The 20,774-nt window shown below is 40.1% G+C and overlaps 1 protein-coding gene across 1 annotated transcript in view; it reads left to right on the forward strand.

Moving 5' to 3' along the window:
* esyt2b (extended synaptotagmin-like protein 2b) overlaps nt 1-20,774 on the forward strand; it is a 269,639-nt gene that overhangs the window by 37,222 nt on the left and 211,643 nt on the right. The window contains exon 3 of the mRNA XM_034175565.1: nt 2,652-2,741. Coding sequence (XP_034031456.1) covers nt 2,652-2,741 — 90 coding nt within the window. The remainder of the gene's footprint in view (nt 1-2,651; nt 2,742-20,774) is intronic.

Consider the following 20,774-nt stretch of genomic DNA (forward strand, 5'->3'; position numbering starts at 1 on the left):
TCTCTCACACACACACACACACACACACACACACACACACACACACACACACACACACACACACACACACACACACACACACACACACACCGCCAGCAAGAGAGACACACGCAAACACAAGGGCCCGGTTTCATAAAGCGGTCTAATCTTTTAGTCTATTAAACTTACTTAGATGACAACAGTTAGTCGGCCAACGTTATCCGCCTGATCATCATTTCACATTGACGGCTAAACTTGTAGATTAGCCATCTTACATTAGTCAATGATTTTTGCTGGCATAAAGGCCTCACAAGTGCTGTTGCCATGAAACGCCTTCCGTGCACAAGAGTTTTGTTTACTTCCGGGTTGGTCGTTGTCCTAGCCTCTGTTTCGTTAACTGGGTTTATTAGCATTTATGGACACATACAAACTGCAGAACAATGTGCTTAGCTCTTAGCCTAGCAGTTCTTCTTCTACATACTTCCATCAAGCCTTTTTGCGTACACAGTGCTGCTCAGTGTAACAGCGACGCCCGGTGGCTAATGTCAGAACTGTCACAAACACATCACATGACAGTTGTCTGCCGCAACCATGACAAAAAGTGGAGGAAGCGCTCCTTTTGGAGGAATATGAGCGACATAGGGGTGATCTTGAGTGTTGCATCAAGTGGTGGTACATGATAGCCGCCATTTTTAAGGTACGACACTGTATTGTCGACTAAAATAAGATTATCCTCCTCTGTCCAAGACTAAAAACTTTACTCAGGTAATGCAAAACTTTAGGTGACTAAGTGCTTTGTGCAGTGACTAACGTCCAAAAATGAGTCAACTAAATGAGTTTATACGACCCAACAAGATTAGACTGCTTCATGAAACTGGGCCAAGGACACACACAAAAAACTGCTAGAGAGAGAGAGAACTCTAATTTTATTTCCTTAATTTCTGTTTAATACTAGGTACTCATCTCCACCCACCTGTTCACTCAACTGACCATCTGTTAGGTGTACTGGGGGGGCTTAAAGACTGATACATAATAACTCCAGTTATAAAAACAGTGATTTATTTACAGGGGTGGATGCGCAGTCTTTTTCCTCTCACAATATATACAACATCAGCAGTTCTTTCTCAGACTGTTCATCATGATGCAGTTCCCATTTTCCTTCACCAATGTGTCCACAACTCCTCTTCCCACACAAGTTCCTTCCAGCATTCTCACAAGTCTCTTCTAACATTATGTACCAGTGATTCTTACACAGTCCCTGTGTGTGAGTCAAATCCTGCACTCTACACACACTTCCCCAGCAGCACTGTGAACAAAGGGAACAGGATTAGAAGTCCAGATAAGTCATTTAATTAGTTACTCAACAAGAGCCACTACTGACTGGAAATGCATTCAGTAACTCCTTCAGCATACACCAACAATGGCTCTGTCCCAGCAAAACTCACCATCTTCTCCCAGTCTTTAAAGAGGAGATTCCATCACTTGTAGGTGTGTCAACTGCTCTACACCTGAAAACAATCACACTTAACAGCAATTTAGAATGTGAAGGGAGAGAGAGTAGCTCTCTTGCACACATTACTAAATGGCTTGCCTTCCCTAGAGGAGTGACGGAGTGGTGCAGCAGTGCCCCTTGTAGAATGGTAGTCTCCTGCAGGAGCATGTAAGTTGGTAGAAAGTTAGAACCAAGTAGCTCCTTGCGTGGTTGTGAGCTAAGTTAGTGGGCATATCAGGTAGTTCAGTGCGATAAGAAGTTGAGAGACCACTGTGTCGCTAGCTGTCTGTATACCTGAACAAGGCACGTTCTCTGCCTTGTCCCAGTCCACCAAGCTGAAAATGGGCACTGACCTTTCCTAGAGAAGTAACCTAGAATGGACTATCATCCCGTCCAAGAGGAATCGTAGACTCACATCTGATTTGTGCTGTGGAATCTGTGGATATGCACTGACAACAATGGCGCTTGCCTTGCACTTGCCTTTACTTCTTCTTGACATAACCAATCAGCCAAACCAAACAAACAAACACAAAAGCATAAACCTCCCATAAACGCCCCTTTAAATTTTGAAAGCAGAACAGCCTATATTCTATCTACCTAAATTCCAATATGGTAGCACAGTTAGTTGGCTGTTTTATTTCCAAATACAGTATCAGAATACAAAATACAGGCTTCAGTGATGGTGTCTCAATTTATCTACCAAAGTGATTAAGACACTCAGACATTTGAATGCCATGGTACAAATTACTTGTGGGAGCTGCTTGGTGCACGGGTGTCTGTGTTCTTGTTTTTGAATCATTGTGTTAATGAACCCAACAGGGTACACTCATCTATTTGTCTGCCAATCTATTCTTTTTAGAGCCTACATAGCTTTTCGAAAGCCCAGAAATATGGGATTAGAACATATAATTGGAGTTAGTGTGGATTAGAGCAGCTGTGTGGTGAGAACCATGAGACCGGGGGAAAAAAACTTCGAATGGAATCATCTGTGTCATAATTTGTTATTGAGAAGGCGCAAGTAGGACATGAAGCAGGTGTAAAGTCAAGCTGTGATTGAGTTTCCAACCCGTCATGCGCTGCAACTAACAACGGCAAAGAATGTCGAGGGTCACAGGGGTGTGAATTCCCTTTAGCGCCGTCTTTAGTCATGTGTGTATGTGTTTCTGTTGTGTTTCTGTAGATCCACGGAGTGTTGAGAGTCGTGATGGAGCCGTTGCTGGGTGATATGCCACTTGTTGGTGCTGTATCCCTCTTCTTTCTCAAGAAGCCGGTAATTTCAGATGCTGTCATTTAATTTAACATAGTTCAGTCAATATGCTGCTGAATTTATTGGGATGGCAGTATGAATGAATATGTTGTCAGTACAGGCTGTTAAATGGAGATTTATGATTTCCATTTTGTAATACAAACAACCCCAAATCAGAAAAAGCTGGGACAACATGGAAAATGAAGGGGGGGGGCACAGTGATCCTTACATTTACTTTGACTTCTGGTTCATTGCAGTGCGAAACTGAGATATTTCATGTTTTGTGTGGTCAACTGTATTTCTTGTTAATATACATCTAGTTCTGTATTTTAGGCCTGCAGCACAATAAAAAAAAGTTGTAATGGGGACAACTTAAGACTAGTATTGAGGTAAAAATGCTGTACAAGTTTTGTTTTATTGTTTTATCTCAATGACATTATTGTCATCATTGTTGGAAGCAAAAATGGGATTTGCAATCAGTTCAGTTTGTTTTATTTGTATATCGCCAAATAACAAGGTGCCACAAGGTGCCTCATGAGTAAGGTCTAACCTTACCAACTCCCCTGAGCTAGCACACAGGCAAAAGTGGTAAGGGAAAAACTCACTCTGGTGGTAATAAGGAAGAAACCTCAAGCAGACCAGAGTCAGAGGGGTGACTCACTGCTTAGGTCATTCTAACGGATACAACTTTTTTACAGATTGTACAAGAATTTCTTTAAAAACAGAAGAAACAGAAATGCAACAAAAACAGTGTCCTTAATTGAAACTAAAGTAGAGTCCACCTTGGGTCTCTAATACATAGGTGTCCATGTCATCTATATATTGGATCCAGCACCGGTTGGCTTCAGGATACGACCTCCAGTCAGTGGTGCAACAGGCGTGGCATCCCGAGGTCAGTCTGGAACCTTGGGGTGCAGGGCCAGGATCAGTTATTGTTGTTGTCAGTGCCTCGGCTAGAGAGAAAAAGAGCAGAATCAGTCGGCCAGAAATAGCTGCACCTGAGGCATTAACTCACCAGCAGGGAAGCAAAGAGATTGCTAAGGTGGTTGCCATCAGCTAGCCCTGTGCTTTACTAACAGAACCAGATTTTACATGTAGTGAGGCAGAGACCTGTTCCATTGCTAATAATATGAATTAAGGAGAAGAAGCATAGTTCCATGCTACACCGGTATGCTATCTATTTAAGAGGGAGAATAGATGTGTCTTTAGTCTGGACTTGAATGTCTCTATGGAATCTGACTGTTTTATCTTTGCAGGGAGATCATGCCACAAGCCAGGTGCATGATAATTGAAGGCTCTGTGGCCTGCTGACTTTTTTTAGGGGAAAAAAGGCAATCAGAATTAAATTGCTGTAATCTCCCAGCCACATGGCAAATAAGTATTTGATCCACTGTCGATTTTGCAAGTTTTCCCACCTACAAAGAATGGAGAGGTTTGTAAATTTTATCACAGGTACACTTCAACTGTAAGAGACAGAATCTAAAAAAAAAAAAAAAAAAAATCATAAAATCACATTGTATGATTTTATTGCATTAAATAAGTATTTGATACAATACAAAAACAGACCTTAATATTTGGTACAGAAACCTGTTTGCAATTACAGAGGCATCCATATCAAAATGAGCAAATATGAGGCAGGACATTTGCACACATTTGCACAAAAACAAAAAAGTCTATCAGTTTGAACATTAAATGTCTTTGTGGTGTATTCAATTGATTGAATACACCAGTTGAAGAGGATTTGCAAATCATTGTATTCTGTTTTTATTTACATTTCACACAAGGTATAGTGTATAATATGAAGACATTTTGGAGTAGATCCAAGAATTGGTATAAATTCCTGTCTGCTTTCACTGTGTCAATACAAATAAACAAGAACAATGAGGCTGGACTAAAAACTAAATTTTTTTTATTGATCTGTTTTGCACTATTATGAATTAGTGTCCTTTGAAAGGGTATCTTTCTATTTTGAAAATACCATGTAATTTATGCATCTTGTTGAATTTGGCAGTGCTGTTTTGGATTGTGTCCAAGATTTCTGGCTAGTGAAGAACTCCACATCACTTTATTGTGTTTCTGAGTGTTCGTCTAATATTGTGATGGCACATTTCATCGTATCTCCTTTTCAGTCCTGGTGCAGAGTCACTTTTGCACAGCTAAAAATGTTTGACAGATTTTAATTAAATGGGAAGACCCAGTGGGCCTATACTAGTGCTTCAAAAGGCTGCAGACCATGACAACCCTACTTTAGGACATTTTGTTTAGCTCAGATACTCAAGAGGCTGAAGGGGAAAAAGAGCAACATCTCTAGTCAGTGAAATGAGGCACTGTTTCAAATGTATGGATATATAGAATAAACAAGCACGTACAGTCCTGGTCACATTTATTGTATTTGCCCCCCTGAACATGGAGTACATCATTTAATAAATATGTTCAGAAATAAATGCAAATGAAACAATTTTGTACAATCACTACATTTAACAAATATTCCACAGTTACTGAACAACAGAAACAAATGCTTTCATATGACAAAAACAAAACCAGAAACAAAATATACAGAAAACAATTATCACCCTTTTAATAGATTTACAATAAATCATCACTTTTGCATTCAGTTTTCTTCAGACAAGTCAGGGGATGGATACATGAAAATTCAGCAAGGTATATCTTATACGTATATTATATTTCAGTTCTAAGGTGGAACTATGCTAGTATATAAAGGTATATCTAAAAAGGAAAAGTAAAATAGGACAGTAAAATATGAATATTTCTGTCACTGTATGTCTTGAACTTCAATTGCATCAATTGTTTAGGCACACAAACAGCATGGTACTGCATGGTAAATCTGTCTGGAGTAGGCAGTTCTCAAAAACTGAGTGACTGTACAACTAGTGGGGGAAGCCATCAAGACACTCATCACTGCTGTGAAGGAGTTGTAGGCTTCTATGAGTGTGATTGCAGAAACTATCCACAGTGCAGTTTTTTGTTTGTTTCTTCACAAGCTTCAGGGTGGAGTGGAGTACATACGGACTTTAACTCAATAAATAATGGATAAAAGCTAGGCTTAACTTTCCCATTTACCTTCTGGTAAACTGCAGCTGAAGATTCACATCTTTGTAAAAAAATCACAAGATTGGCTGATTACATATTTGCCTCAATAATACCCTCGTAACACCAGAGGCCGAATGAGCCAGAATGCCATCCAAATGAAAATTCTACCTCCATTTGGGCAAAGTTGAGGCACCGTCGAAACCCTCCGACAATAATCTGCATTCCAAACAGTTGGGCAAATTTGTGTGGCTGGCCCAAAGTCGAGGTGCAGTCGAGGAGGAAAAATATCGTATGGCAGTCAAGGTGGGCTCTTAACAGCCCGTCACAGCTGTAATAGGCATCATAAATGGACTGCATTTAGGGTGGGCCAATAAAATATTACCACTTTTTGATCATACACAAGTTTTTGAAATGAGAACTTATTCAAAAATTTTATTCACAGACTTGTAACAGAAGCATCAAATTAACCTTTGATACCAAAGGTTTCCCTCTTTGTCTCTTGTTTTCTGCACAGTTCAATAATTGATGACATGTTCAATCCACGCTCCTCTTCTTTGGATTACAGCTGCAACACACACATTGAAGCTTGTGATGACATTGCCACACATCTCAAGAGGGATTCTCCAAATTTCCTGATGGATGTTGGTCTTCAGGGCCTCAATGGTCTGTGGGTTGTTGTAGTACACTCTCTAATTGTACGATTTAAAAAAGGGGTAACATTTTATTGGCCCACCCTGTATATAGCACTTTTCCATCTGCATCAGATGCTCAAAGCACTTTACAAATAATACCTCAGTCATATGACATATACATTACCAGTCCATCTTATGAGGTAGAACATGTATCTGTAATATAATGTTATCATGGCTGTAACAGCCCATTCAGACAGTGCACTGCGAGTCAGTCCGTTACACAGCCAGGGGGCACTGCGCACACATCTGAATGAGGTGTTATATCCATAATCTTGCAAAAAAGGGTCTGAAAACAAGTTAAAAACACTAAACTTGAGGGAAAAGGTACTCAAAACAAGTGAAATTATCTGTCCATGCAGCAAGATAATTTCACTTAAGATTTCTTGAATTAAGATTGTTAAATCTAGAAAGAAGACTAACGTGTAAAGTTGAAAACTTGAAATAAGACTTTAAGTCTTAAAACAAGATAATTTGTCTGACACTTCTAAATCTAAGTTTTTTTTTTTTATCTAGGTAAGAACCAAATATTTTCCAGTGTTACAAATACATTGTCATGTAACCCTCTCATGGGTTACATAATGTATGTGAATTATGATGATCATCATAGCTGTAACACCACATACAGCTCCGTGGCGTCACACTGCTGCCCCACGGCGAGTCACAGCGTTCCGTAGGCTGTGCGCGCCGTGTCATAATGCAGCTGACCAGGGTGTCGCAGCTGTGAAACACAGATCCTGACATGTACACCATTTATCTCTGTACAAGCCACAACAGTGCATCATTGTCTGCAAGCCATCAGAACATAAAGAAGAATAAAAATTCACCTTTAGAACACCTCCAGCTGTGTCTCATGGTGCAGGGCAAACACCAGCCAAACTGCACCATGTGATAAAATCCTTGTCATCCTGTTATCAGCCAACTGGTAACAGCAAATGCCACGTCCACCACAAAATATATATTCCATATGACGCGCCGTTTTGCGGCCCAACACTCGCCATCCAGCCAAACAGCGGGACGCACAGCTTCTCCGTGAGCCTAGAATCATCAGGTCGCCCCGCTGCTGCGGTGCAGGTCATGTGTGGGACACACATGTTCATTCTGATGCCACAGTGTCCTGATGATTTGTCAGTGTGCCCGAGGTAGGGAGAGAAAGAGCAAGGGAGACAGTGAGTGCGTGGGTGCGGGGAGGGGGGCAGCGATTGACATATTTAACATGTATGACATGTTTCCAGTCCATGCGTTAGATGTATTTTAACGTCCAGTATCGGCAGGTCTTGTGAAAAGGGCAGACACAGCGCTGGCTCACACCCTCCTCTCCCTGTGTTTGCCGCCCAGACTTTTAGACATCTTGGGGGAATCGAACCTCCTTCATCCGGCACTCAGTGTGCAGTATTTATAGTCGTAGTGCATTGTAACAACATACTACGCAGTCGTACTGTGTTGCAACAATGTTTGACCGACAGTCGAACGTAAACACACAGTCGTGCACAACACAGTCTTGACTGGATCCATCCATATTCTAAGTGGTCATACGGCATTCGTACACAGCTGTTCGAATGTCTCTCCTTCCTGACTGTGCTTTGACATTTGGCTTTTTTCCTATTCTGGCTGATTCGACTTGGCTCGTTCTCATTCGTGCCAAGTGTGACGGGGCCCTAAGCAATTAAGCAGGTGCACTTAATGAGGAGGCCACTGAAATATATAACTATAAAAGCTCAACTATGTTGCGTTTTAACTACAAATAACAGTTACATCATTGCACTGTGTGCGGCTTTGTGCTGGGTGCAAGATAGTGCTTCTAGTGTTTTCAGTCAAAAGTTTGTGATCACTTCGTAGATGTGTGCAGTGATGAGTCTATTCACAACATATATCCACAGCACAAAAACATCCCCTGGCATCATTCACAGTCCTGCAGCGCTGCTTTGTTCCCCGTGGTGCACTGTGCCTCTGCTGCAGTGCAAGCAGCTAATGCAGAAAAGCAGAGAGAGACACTCATTAAGAAAACGCATCGACACCAACTTGCTCAGCTTGGAGGTAGATACAGATCAAAGCTTGCTTTGAAGCTGCCTATATAACTGTTTCATTCCATTCTGATGTTCCACAAAGCTTTCTTTTCTGGATTGTCTCTCGTCCAAATTCAACGTACGGTGCATCCGGAAAGTATTCACAGCGTGTCACTTTTTCCACATTTTGTTATGTTACAGCCTTCTTACAAAATGGAGTAGATACATTTTTTCCCTCAAAGTTCTACTCACAACACCCCATAATGACTACATGAATAAAGTTTTTTTTTTTTGTTTTTTTTTGCAAATTTATTAAAAATAAAAAACAAAACAAAAAAACAAAACAAAACACATGTACATACGTATTCGTGGCCTTTGCACAATACTTTGTTGATGCACCTTTGGCAGCAATTACAGCCTCATGTGTTCTTGAATATGATGCCACAAGTTTGGCACACCCATCTTTGGGCAGTTTCGCCCATTCATCTTTACAGTACCTCTCAAGCTCCATCAGGTTGGATGGGGAGCGTCGGTGCACAGCCATTTGCAGATCTCTCCAGAAATGTTCAGTCAGATTCAAGTGTGGGCTCTGGCTGGGCCACTCAAGGACATTCACATAGTTGTCCTGAAGCCACTCCTTTGATATCTTGGCTGTGTGCTTAGGGTCATTGTCCTGCTGAAAGAAGAACCGTTGCCCCAGTCTAAGGTCAAGAGCGCTCTGGAGCAGATTTTCATCCAGGATGTCTCTGTACATTGCTGCATTCATCTTTCCCTCAGTCCTGACTAGTCTCCCAGTTCCTGTCACTGAAAAACATCCCCACCGCATGATGTTGCTACCACCATGCTTTACTGTAGGGATTTTGCCTGGATTCCTCCAAACATGATGCCTGGCATTCACGCCAAAGAGTTCAGTCTTTGGCTCCTCAGACCAGAGAATTTTGTTTCTCATAGTCTGAGAGTCGTTCAGGTGCCTTTTGGCAAATTCCCGGTGTGCTGCCATGTGCCTTTTACTAAGGAGTGGCTTCCGTCTAGCCACTCTACCATACAGGCCTGATTGGTGGTTTGCTGCAGAGATGGTCGTCCTTCTGGAAAGTTCTCCCACCACCACAGAGGAATGCTGGAGCTCTGGCAGAGTGACCATCTAGTTCTTGGTCACCTCCCTGACTAAGGCCCTTCTCCCCCAGTTTAGTTGAGTGGCCAGCTCTAGGAAGAGTCTTGGTGGATCTGAGGTTCTTTCATTTACAGATACTAGAGGCCACAATGCTAAGTGGGACCTTCCAAGCAGCAGAAATGTTTCTGTACCCTTCCCCAGATTTGTGTCTTGAGGCAAGCCTGTATTGGAGATCTACAGACTATTCCTTTGACTACATGATTAGTTTGTGCTCTGACATCCACTGTCAATTATGGGACCTTATATGTAGACAGGTGTGTGTCTTTCCAGGTCATGTCCAATTATCTGAATTTACCCACGGTGGACTCCAATTAAGCTGTCAAAACATCTCAAGGATAATCAGTGGAAAACGGGTGTTGAGGCAAAAAGGATTTTTGATCAAACAGTCTGAGGCTGAAGTCAGAGAAATGGCAGATTGTCAAAATAACAGGCTTTTAATTCGAGGCCTCGAAGACACACACAAAGTCAAATCATTGTTGCAGGACTTTGAATAAGTGTGTGCAAAGAGCAGCTCATGCAAGTGGTCTTTGTACACCAGCTAGGGCGGGGTGGCATAGCAATAGCCACATACACATGAATACATTTCAGCTTTTCCCATGAAAACTTTTACTGAAGAATGAATGTTATCACAGTCTCGGCTGTGGAGGAAAATGGGAGGATGGCTAGGCAGAGACGGTGTGTTTTGTCAGTACAGCTGCAAGGCTACATAAAGCCATTTCATACAGAATTTAGATGCAAATGTTTTAGGCTGGCTATCTGTAAGGCAAAAATGAATAATTTTACATCACAGGATGCACGTGAGCTCAATTTTGAGTTTCATGGCAAAGGCTGTGAATACTTACCTACATGTGGTTTCTTAAGTGTTTCTTTTTTTTTAATAAATTTGAAAAAAAAAAATCTCAAAACTTTTTTCACATTGTCATTATGGGGTATTGTGCGCACAAAATTGTGGCGTACGTCCATCTCAACACCAACGTTCAGATGTATCATAAGTGAAATGACCGTGGAAATGTGCAGTGGATCATGCAAAATCTTGGTTAGCATATGTATTTCTCCAGCTATTGTCAACACAGGTGATGCTGGGAACCATTAATAGTGTGAAAACATGAAGTCATCAGTAGGGCTGCAGCTATCGAATATTTTTGGAATCTAGTATTCTATCGATTATGTTATTGATTAATCAAGTCATCGGATAAAAAGTACTTTTGTGTTTTTAAACAATATCAGTAGTGGCAGGGCTCTCCCTATGCAGTGGCACAATGTCGCTGTGCCATTATGTACATTTTAAGTTTAGGGTGTTCCCTCTCTCTTTGTTTTCCCGGGTAATTATGCATTGTTTCACATTATTAAGAGTTCTGAAGTTTTGCCAAACCATAAACCCAGGCACTCTGTGAAATCTTCAGACTGCGGACAGGATATTCTTTTTTTTTTATCAGAGTCATTATGGACTCTGATTTTAAACTGGATAGGCAGGTCAATGCGGTTGTTAAATCCAGCTTTTATCAGATCCGCCTTTTAACCAAGATTAAATCAATTTTATCCTTTTCAGACTTCGAGCGCGTCATGCATGCTTTTATTTCTTCACGCCTGGACTACTGCAATTCACTCTTTTTCAGAATTAATCAAAATACACTTCACAGATTGCAGTTAGTCCAGAACGCTGCTGCACGCCTCTTAACTGGGAGCAAAAAAAATGAACATATTACACCCATTCTTGCATCTTTGCACTGGCTCCCTGTTAATTTTAGAATTGATTTTAAAATTTTATTATTTGTTTTTAAAGCCTTAAACGGACTGGCCCCACAATATATTGTAGACCTCCTCCAAATTTACTCCCCAGCGCGTGCTCTGAGGTCTGAGGGCCAGCTCCAGCTCGTGGTGCCTAGGACGAGACTCAAGACCAGGGGGAACAGGGCCTTCTCTGTGGCAGGGCCCAGACTCTGGAACGCTTTGCCTCGCCACGTTCGAACAGCCCCCACAGTGGAGTGTTTTAAGTCTCGTCTGAAGACCCACTTTTATTCTCTGGCTTTTAGCTCTGCGTGAGTTGTATGGTCCTCTGTTGTCTTTTGGCCCAGTGTTTTATTTATTTATTGTTTTATTGTTTTTATGTTTATTTATTAGTATCTGAGTTGGTTTATTGTCTTGTATAGTTTGTATAATTATTTTTCTGTTGGATTTTTTCTCTCTTATTGCACATTTCATTTGCACTTTTTATTACTGTAATTTTTTCAGTGTTCAGTGTATATTTATACATGCCATACAGCGAGAGTGCAGCTCAAACCAAAGTCAAATTCCTTGTTTTCTGTGGATACTTGGCGAATAAGAAAGCCTTTGAAAAATGGCTGTGAAGTTCAGCGTTTTCACAACAGCTGCACTGATAAATTAACTGTACAGCCTGTTTATAAAAATTCTTATCAAATATGAATATAGGTTTTTTTTTTAGAATTGTTAAACATGATTAATTTAAAGTGCATGTCCTTTCGCTTCAACTGCGGAGGTGGAGAGCAGACAGTGGAGCAAACCGTGTTTTTTTTTTTTTCTTTTAAATATACAAACATACTGCTTCACTTTAAATGCATAAGTCTGTTTCAAACGATCAGCGTGGACCCTTTCTCTTAAAAGGCTTTATTTTACTCATTGTGTGGCTTTGTAAACTTGTAGTGTTGCCTGCTACATTGTTAAGCGCTTACATTAGTTATGGGCATGCTTTACGGTCTTCTTCTCTGTTTTTTGTGGGAGTGTTACAGCGTCACCACTATTCCACATATTTTCTTCTATGCCCTGTCCCAGTTCTTCCTCCCAGTCCCCTCTGATTTTTAAAAATGCAATCAGTAATCCTGGAGATTAGACCTTTTGTGTTCAATGAAATATCTAACATATCATCTAAACCTGAATGCAAAGGTAAACCCGGAAAATTAGGGACACTATGTTGGAGGAAATGGCGAATTTGGAAATACCAAAATAAGCTGCATCGTGGAAGGTCAAATTTAATTAATAATTCAGCATAACTAGCAAATAGACAGTTAATGTACAGATCTTTAAATCTAAAAATACCTTGTCTTTGCCAAAGAACATATTCAGAGTCTAATCTGGCTGGGGGAAAGGAATTATTGTTACATATAGTACTGATGTGGAGAAAGTTATTGAACCCAAAGTTCTGTCTAAATTGGACCCATATCTTGATTGTATTTATGACAGTTCATACATGTCAACCCCTTTGAGGGTCCACCTGTATAACCAAGTTAGAAAATCCATAAAATCAACACAAAATCCTTATAAATTGCACCAAAATCAGTTTTATTACAGTACACACAACCGCACAGCGGTATCACATAACTGGGTTTTTGTCCACATATTATGAGTTGTCACAATGACATTGAAGTCAGGATCATTAGTATTTCCTCCACATTTAAATTTCAAATAATATATCTAGTATTCATGCGTCAAGATGAATTTTATAGAACTGAATGTGTGAAATTGAGTTATTTTTTACAGAAACAACAACTGTGTGTCACTAGTGGAAATACATTAATAAAATGAAAATTTGAATATAATGAATAAAATAAAACATACCTCAGAACTCAAGTGTATCGAAAATCGCCTCGCCAGTGTCGATGTTGCAGACTGGCATGTCCTCGACTTCGCCCCTGTGTTTATTAGAGATGGATATCGATAAGATTTTATCTATCGATAACATTATTGATTCCGCTATCGATCCGATTCCTTATCAATACCTCTTGTGAATTTTTTGTGTACTAAAAGTAGGCTTTACAGGTTTTCTATGTCAGCGCGTCAAAGAGCTTTTCTTATCGTGCACCTGCTCTGTGGAACGGTCTTCCTGCGACCGTGAGACAGTCGGAGTCCATGGACATTTTTAAATCAAGAATTTACGCCTATTTTTATTCTCTTTCTTATGAATTGTTTTTATTTTTTATCTGTTTTATTCTTTTACTTCTGTTTTTAATTATGTATTTGAATTTTTTAATTTTTATTTAATTTTAATTTTTTTATGTTGAACTGTTCTATGTGAGGCGCCTTGAGACGGATTTTGTTGTGATTTGGTGCTTTATAAGCCGATTAAATTGAAATTGAATTGAAATTGAACAACATTTTATTGAGTCTTAAAGTAAATAAATATCAACTTGGTCACTGGATCCTTAAACTTTGGGCATAATAAACTCTACATGGTGGATCCTTGATCTCTGGACATAAATAGAAAAAAAACTAAATCTGTAGTTTTTGTCAAAAGCATTTCCTTTCAGACATTATTGGCATAAATGTCTTTAATTCATAACGAATACAGCACATCTCATTTTGGGAGGAAAAAAACATTTTAGTGGATTGTAGTTTCTTGTCTGTAATTCAATGTTTGTAAGAGGTGTCAGTTTTGAAGTTATTAATTCCGACCGGACTCTTTCTCAGCAGAGAGCTGCGCAGCTTTTGGAGCTGTGCCAACGGAACAGAGGACGATTCTCGTTTCTTGACTGCAACAACACAAGAGTCCCAGTTAGTGACTTTAATACACACAAAAGTGACTCACGGTATTTTAATGGCTTTGAGAGGGGTTAAGAAGCAGACTTGCCGTTTCTGAAGAGCAGTGAATCAAAGAACCAACGAACTAGTGGATCGAAGCATTGGTTCATTGGTTCACGCTTCAAAGTGGAGTCACACTGCAGAAACGGTTGATTACAGAGCCGCTGCAGACCAAACCCTGAATATCTTTATTTGTACGTCCGTATGACTCTGAAACTTGGAAAAATCTGTATCATTTATGGACAGTCCGTATAGGTTGACATGTATGACAGTTGGATTATTAGTAAAATTAGAAATGGACAGGGGAAGACTGGACGTAACCAGGGCATTAAGGGATGTTGAGATACAGGATGAGGCTTGAAAGCGACACCAGTCTGTATCAGGAGCACAGAGCCAAAAATGATTTTTTTGAACATTTGTGGCCCAATAGTAGTGGAGTAGATTTGGAAGAGCTAAGCCACCTTGTAATTTGGGCCTCTGTAATAGATCTAACCATATTCTGGGCTTCTTGCCACCCCATATAAATGAAATGAAAGTCCCATCAATAGATTTAAAGAAAGATTTTGGAAGATAAAGTGGAATACTTTGAAACAAATATAGAAATCTGGGAAGCACATTCATTTTAATACTGTTCACTTTTCCTATCAAGGACAAATTAAGTGCTTTCCATTTTATTAGATCTAATTTAACTTTCTCAAATAGAGGACAGTAGTTTTCCTGATAAAGGCACTGCATGTCTCTTGTAACTTTAATGCCCAAGTATTTAAAGCTGTTTCTAGACATATGAAATGGCAAGATGCCGTCTTGTATTTGAAGAGCCAGGTCATTAACAGGGTAGCATTCACTCTTACTAAAGTTCAGCTTATAACCCGAAAAAGTGCCAAATCCCTCCAAAATATGGATAATATGGGGCATGCTCAAAACAGGGTCTGAAACATATATTAATAAATCATCTGCATAAAGAGATACTTTATACCCCCCCTCCATGAATCCCATTTATTAATGGAGATGATTTGAGTGCGATGGATAAGGGCTCAATGATTACTGATGGGGCATCCCTGACGATAAGTGAAAATACTGTGACTGTTTACCATTTGTTATTGCCGAAGCCTTGGGTGAGGAGTATAGGAGGTTTATCCATGATATAAAGTTAGTGCCATATTTATTTATTTTTTTATGCATGCCAATAAATATTCCCACTCTGTCAAAAGCTTTCTCTGCATCCAATGTGATAGCCACCTCGGGACTGGATGCAGGAGAATGGATAATATTTATGAGTTGGCGGATATTTGTAAATGAATGATGTCCTGAAATAAAACCAGTTTGATCCTCAGATATCACATCATACATTGTGGTTTCCAAACGCAAGGCTGGAGCCTTGGCCAAAATCTTCAGATCGCTGTTTAGGAGAGAGATGGAACGATATAAGCCACATTCAGTGCTAACTTTACCTGGTTTTAACAAGAGAGTAATTGATGCTTCAGTCAGTGTTTCTGGCAATGATCCACAGGATAGAGAGTCATTAAACATGTCGAGTAATAGGTTAGATAATTTGTTGGAGAATTTTTTATAAAACTATTGGGTACCTGTCTGGGCCAGATGTCTTACCATTTTGCATTGACATTATTGCATTGATGATTTCTGAGTGTTTTAATGACAGTTTGGTCTCAGTCCTATGCACTGTGGTTATAGAAGGGGCCTGGAGGCTGTTAGAGTTTTACATTACATTACTGTCATTTGTCATCTGTGACATATACAGGTTTGAGTAAAACAAGGTGAATGTGTCATTAATTTCTCCTGGGTCGATTGTTAATTCTCCATTCATTTTCCTTATTTGTAGGATTTGCCGGGCATTTACGTGGCTGTTCAGTTGATGAGCTAAAAGGCAGCTAGCCTTGTCTCCATATTCATAAACATGTACCTGTGATTTTAACAAAAGTTGTTAAATTTCAGTTTATTCAATTTCAATTTATTTTCATTTATATAGCGCCAAATCACAAAAGAGTTGCCTCAAGGCGCTTCACACAAGTAAGGTCTAACCTTACTAACCCCCAAAGCAGCAGTGGTAAGGAAAAACTCCCTCTGAAGAAGAAACCTCAAGCAGACCAGACTCAAAGGGGTGATCCTCTGCTTGGGCCATGCTACAGACATAAATTACAGAACAATTCACAAAAATGAATATACAGTAAATGCTGCTGGTGCACAGGACAGGAGGGTCTCCATCACAAATACCACACCCATCTCTGGATGGAGCTGCACCTTAAACAGAGACAAAAAACAGAATCAGGCATCAGAAAGACAAGAAATACAGTATAATTTGCCAGCATTAAACAACAAGAAAAACAGGAAATACTAAGATGATCTCCAGCCACGAGCTCTAAGCTTCACTAAAAGACCAGGAATTTAGGTAAAGTTGAGGCCGTGGCATGCTCCGTTTCCTAATAAAATGAATTAAAAGAGTAAAAAGGGTAGAGCTATACTATGCCAGTATGCTAGCCATACGAAAGGGAAAATAAGTGTGTCTTAAGTCTGGACTTGAAAGTCTCCACAGAATCTGACTGTTTTATTGACACAGGGAGATCATTTCGCAGAACAGGGGCACGATAAGAGAAAGCTGTATGACCCGCAGAGTTCTTATTCACCTTCAATCAATCAGTTCAATCAATTTTATTTATATAGCGCCAAATCACAACAAACAGTTGCCCCAAGGCGCTTTATATTGTAAGGCAAGGCCATACAATAATTACGTAAAAACCCCAATGGTCAAAACGACCCCCTGTGAGCAAGCACTTGGCGACAGTGGGAAGGAAAAACTCCCTTTTAACAGGAAGAAACCTCCAGCAGAACCAGGCTCAGGGAGGGGCAGTCTTCTGCTGGGACTGGTTGGGGCTGAGGGAGAGAACCAGGAAAAAGACATGCTGTGGAGGGGAGCAGAGATCAATCACTAATGATTAAATGCAGAGTGGTGCATACAGAGCAAAAAGAGAAAGAAACACTCAGTGCATCATGGGAACCCCCCAGCAGTCTAAGTCTATAGCAGCATAACTAAGGGATGGTTCAGGGTCACCCGATCCAGCCCTAACTATAAGCTTTAGCAAAAAGGAAAGTTTTAAGCCTAATCTTAAAAGTAGAGAGGGTGTCTGTCTCCCTGATCCGAATTGGGAGCTGGTTCCACAGGAGAGGAGCCTGAAAGCTGAAGGCTCTGCCTCCCATTCTACTCTTACAAACCCTAGGAACTACAAGTAAGCCTGCAGTCTGAGAGCGAAGCGCTCTATTGGGGTGATATGGTACTATGAGGTCCCTAAGATAAGATGGGACCTGATTATTCAAAACCTTATAAGTAAGAAGAAGAATTTTAAATTCTATTCTAGAATTAACAGGAAGCCAATGAAGAGAGGCCAATATGGGTGAGATATGCTCTCTCCTTCTAGTCCCCGTCAGTACTCTAGCTGCAGCATTTTGAATTAACTGAAGGCTTTTCAGGGAACTTTTAGGACAACCTAATAATAATGAATTACAATAGTCCAGCCTAGAGGAAATAAATGCATGAATTAGTTTTTCAGCATCACTCTGAGACAAGACCTTTCTAATTTTAGAGATATTGCGTAAATGCAAAAAAGCAGTCTTACATATTTGTTTAATATGCGCTTTGAATGACATATCCTGATCAAAAATGACTCCAAGATTTCTCACAGTATTACTAGAGGTCAGGGTAATGCCATCCAGAGTAAGGATCTGGTTAGACACCATGTTTCTAAGATTTGTGGGGCCAAGTACAATAACTTCAGTTTTATCTGAGTTTAAAAGCAGGAAATTAGAGGTCATCCATGTCCTTATGTCTGTAAGACAATCCTGCAGTTTAGCTAATTGGTGTGTGTCCTCTGGCTTCATGGATAGATAAAGCTGGGTATCATCTGCGTAACAATGAAAATTTAAGCAATGCTGTCTAATAATACTGCCTAAGGGAAGCATGTATAAAGTGAATAAAATTGGTCCTAGCACAGAACCTTGTGGAACTCCATAATTAACCTTAGTCTGTGAAGAAGATTCCCCATTTACATTAACAAATTGTAATCTATTAGATAAATATGATTCAAACCACCGCAGCGCAGTGCCTTTAATACCTATGGCATGCTCTAATCTCTGTAATAAAATTTTATGGTCAACAGTATCAAAAGCAGCACTGAGGTCTAACAGAGGTCTAACAGAACAAGCATAGAGATGAGTCCACTGTCTGAGGCCATAAGAAGATCATTTGTAACCTTCACTAATGCTGTTTCTGTACTATGATGAATTCTAAAACCTGACTGAAAATCTTCAAATAGACCATTCCTCTGCAGATGATCAGTTAGCTGTTTTACAACTACCCTTTCAAGAATTTTTGAGAGAAAAGGAAGGTTGGAGATTGGCCTATAATTAGCTAAGATAGCTGGGTCAAGTGATGGCTTTTTAAGTAATGGTTTAATTACTGCCACCTTAAAAGCCTGTGGTACATAGCCAACTAATAAAGATAGATTGATCATATTTAAGATCGAAGCATTAAATAATGGTAGGGCTTCCTTGAGCAGCCTGGTAGGAATGGGGTCTAATAGACATGTTGATGGTTTGGATGAAGTAACTAATGAAAATAACTCAGACAGAACAATCTGAGAGAAAGAGTCTAACCAGATACCGGCATCACTGAAAGCAGCCAAAGATAACGATACGTCTTTGGGATGGTTATGAGTAATTTTTTCTCTAATAGTTAAAATTTTATTAGCAAAGAAAGTCATGAAGTCATTACTAGTTAAAGTTAAAGGAATACTCGGCTCAATAGAGCTCTGACTCTTTGTCAGCCTGGCTACAGTGCTGAAAAGAAACCTGGGGTTGTTCTTATATTCTTCAATTAGTGATGAGTAGTAAGATGTCCTAGCTTTACGGAGGGCTTTTTTATAGAGCAACAGACTCTTTTTCCAGGCTAAGTGAAGATCTTCTAAATTAGTGAGACGCCATTTCCTCTCCAACTTACGGGTTATCTGCTTTAAGCTGCGAGTTTGAGAGTTATACCACGGAGTCAGGCACTTCTGATTTAAAGCTCTCTTTTTCAGAGGAGCTACAGCATCCAAAGCTGTCTTCAATGAGGATGTAAAACTATTGACGAGATACTCTATCTCACTTACAGAGTTTAGGTAGCTACTCTGCACTGTGTTGGTATATGGCATTAGAGAACATAAAGAAGGAATCATATCCTTAAACCTAGTTACAGCGCTTTCTGAAAGACTTCTAGTGTAATGAAACTTATTCCCCACTGCTGGGTAGTCCATCAGAGTAAATGTAAATGTTATTAAGAAATGATCAGACAGAAGGGAGTTTTCAGGGAATACTGTTAAGTCTTCAATTTCCATACCATAAGTCAGAACAAGATCTAGGATATGATTAAAGTGGTGGGTGGACTCATTTACATTTTGAGCAAAGCCAGTTGAGTCTAATAATAGATTAAATGCAGTGTTGAGGCTGTCATTCTCAGCATCTGTGTGGATGTTAAAATCGCCCACTATAATTATCTTATCTGAGCTAAGCACTAAGTCAGACAAAAGTTCTGAAAATTCACAGAGAAACTCACAGTAACGACCAGCAGGACGATAGATAACAACAAATAAAACTGTTTTTTGGGACTTCCAATTTGGATGGACAAGACTAAGAGTCAAGCTTTCAAATGAATTAAAGCTCTGTCTGGGTTTTTGATTAATTAATAAGCTGGAATGGAAGATTGCTGCTAATCCTCCGCCTCGGCCCGTGCTACGAGCGTTCTGGCAGTTAGTGTGACTCGGGGGTGTTGACTCATTTAAACTAACATATTCATCCTGCTGTAACCAGGTTTCTGTAAGGCAGAATAAATCAATATGTTGATCAATTATTATATCATTTACTAACAGGGACTTAGAAGAGAGAGACCTAATGTTTAATAGACCACATTTAACTGTTTTAGTCTGTGGTGCAGTTGAAGGTGCTATATTATTTTTTCTTTTTTAATTTTTATGCTTAAATAGATTTTTGCTGGTTATTGGTGGTCTGGGAGCAGGCACCGTCTCTACGGGGGTGGGGTAATGAGGGGATGGCAGGGGGAGAGAAGCTGCAGAGAGGTGTGTAAGACTACAACTCTGCTTCCTGGTCCCAACCCTGGATAGTCACGGTTTGGAGGATTTAAGAAAATTGGCCCGATTTCTAGAAATGAGAGCTGCTCCATCCAAAGTGGGATGGATGCCGTTTCTCCTAACAAGACCAGGTTTTCCCCAGAAGCTTTGCCAATTATCTATGAAGCCCACCTCATTTTTTGGACACCACTCAGACAGCCAGCAATTCAGGGAGAACATGCGGCTAAACATGTCACTCCTGGTCCGATTGGGGAGGGGCCCAGAGAAAACTACAGAGTCCGACATTGTTTTTGCAAGGTTACACACGATTCAATGTTAATTTTAGTGACCTCCGATTGGCGTAACCGGGTGTCATTACTGCCGACGTGAATTACAATCTTACCAAATTTACGCTTAGCCTTAGCCAGCAGTTTCAAATTTCCTTCAATGTTGCCTGCTCTGGCCCCCGGAAGACAATTGACTATGGTTGCTGG

This window comes from Thalassophryne amazonica, chromosome 1 (genome assembly GCF_902500255.1).
Source record: "Thalassophryne amazonica chromosome 1, fThaAma1.1, whole genome shotgun sequence".
Lineage (NCBI taxonomy): Eukaryota > Metazoa > Chordata > Actinopteri > Batrachoidiformes > Batrachoididae > Thalassophryne > Thalassophryne amazonica.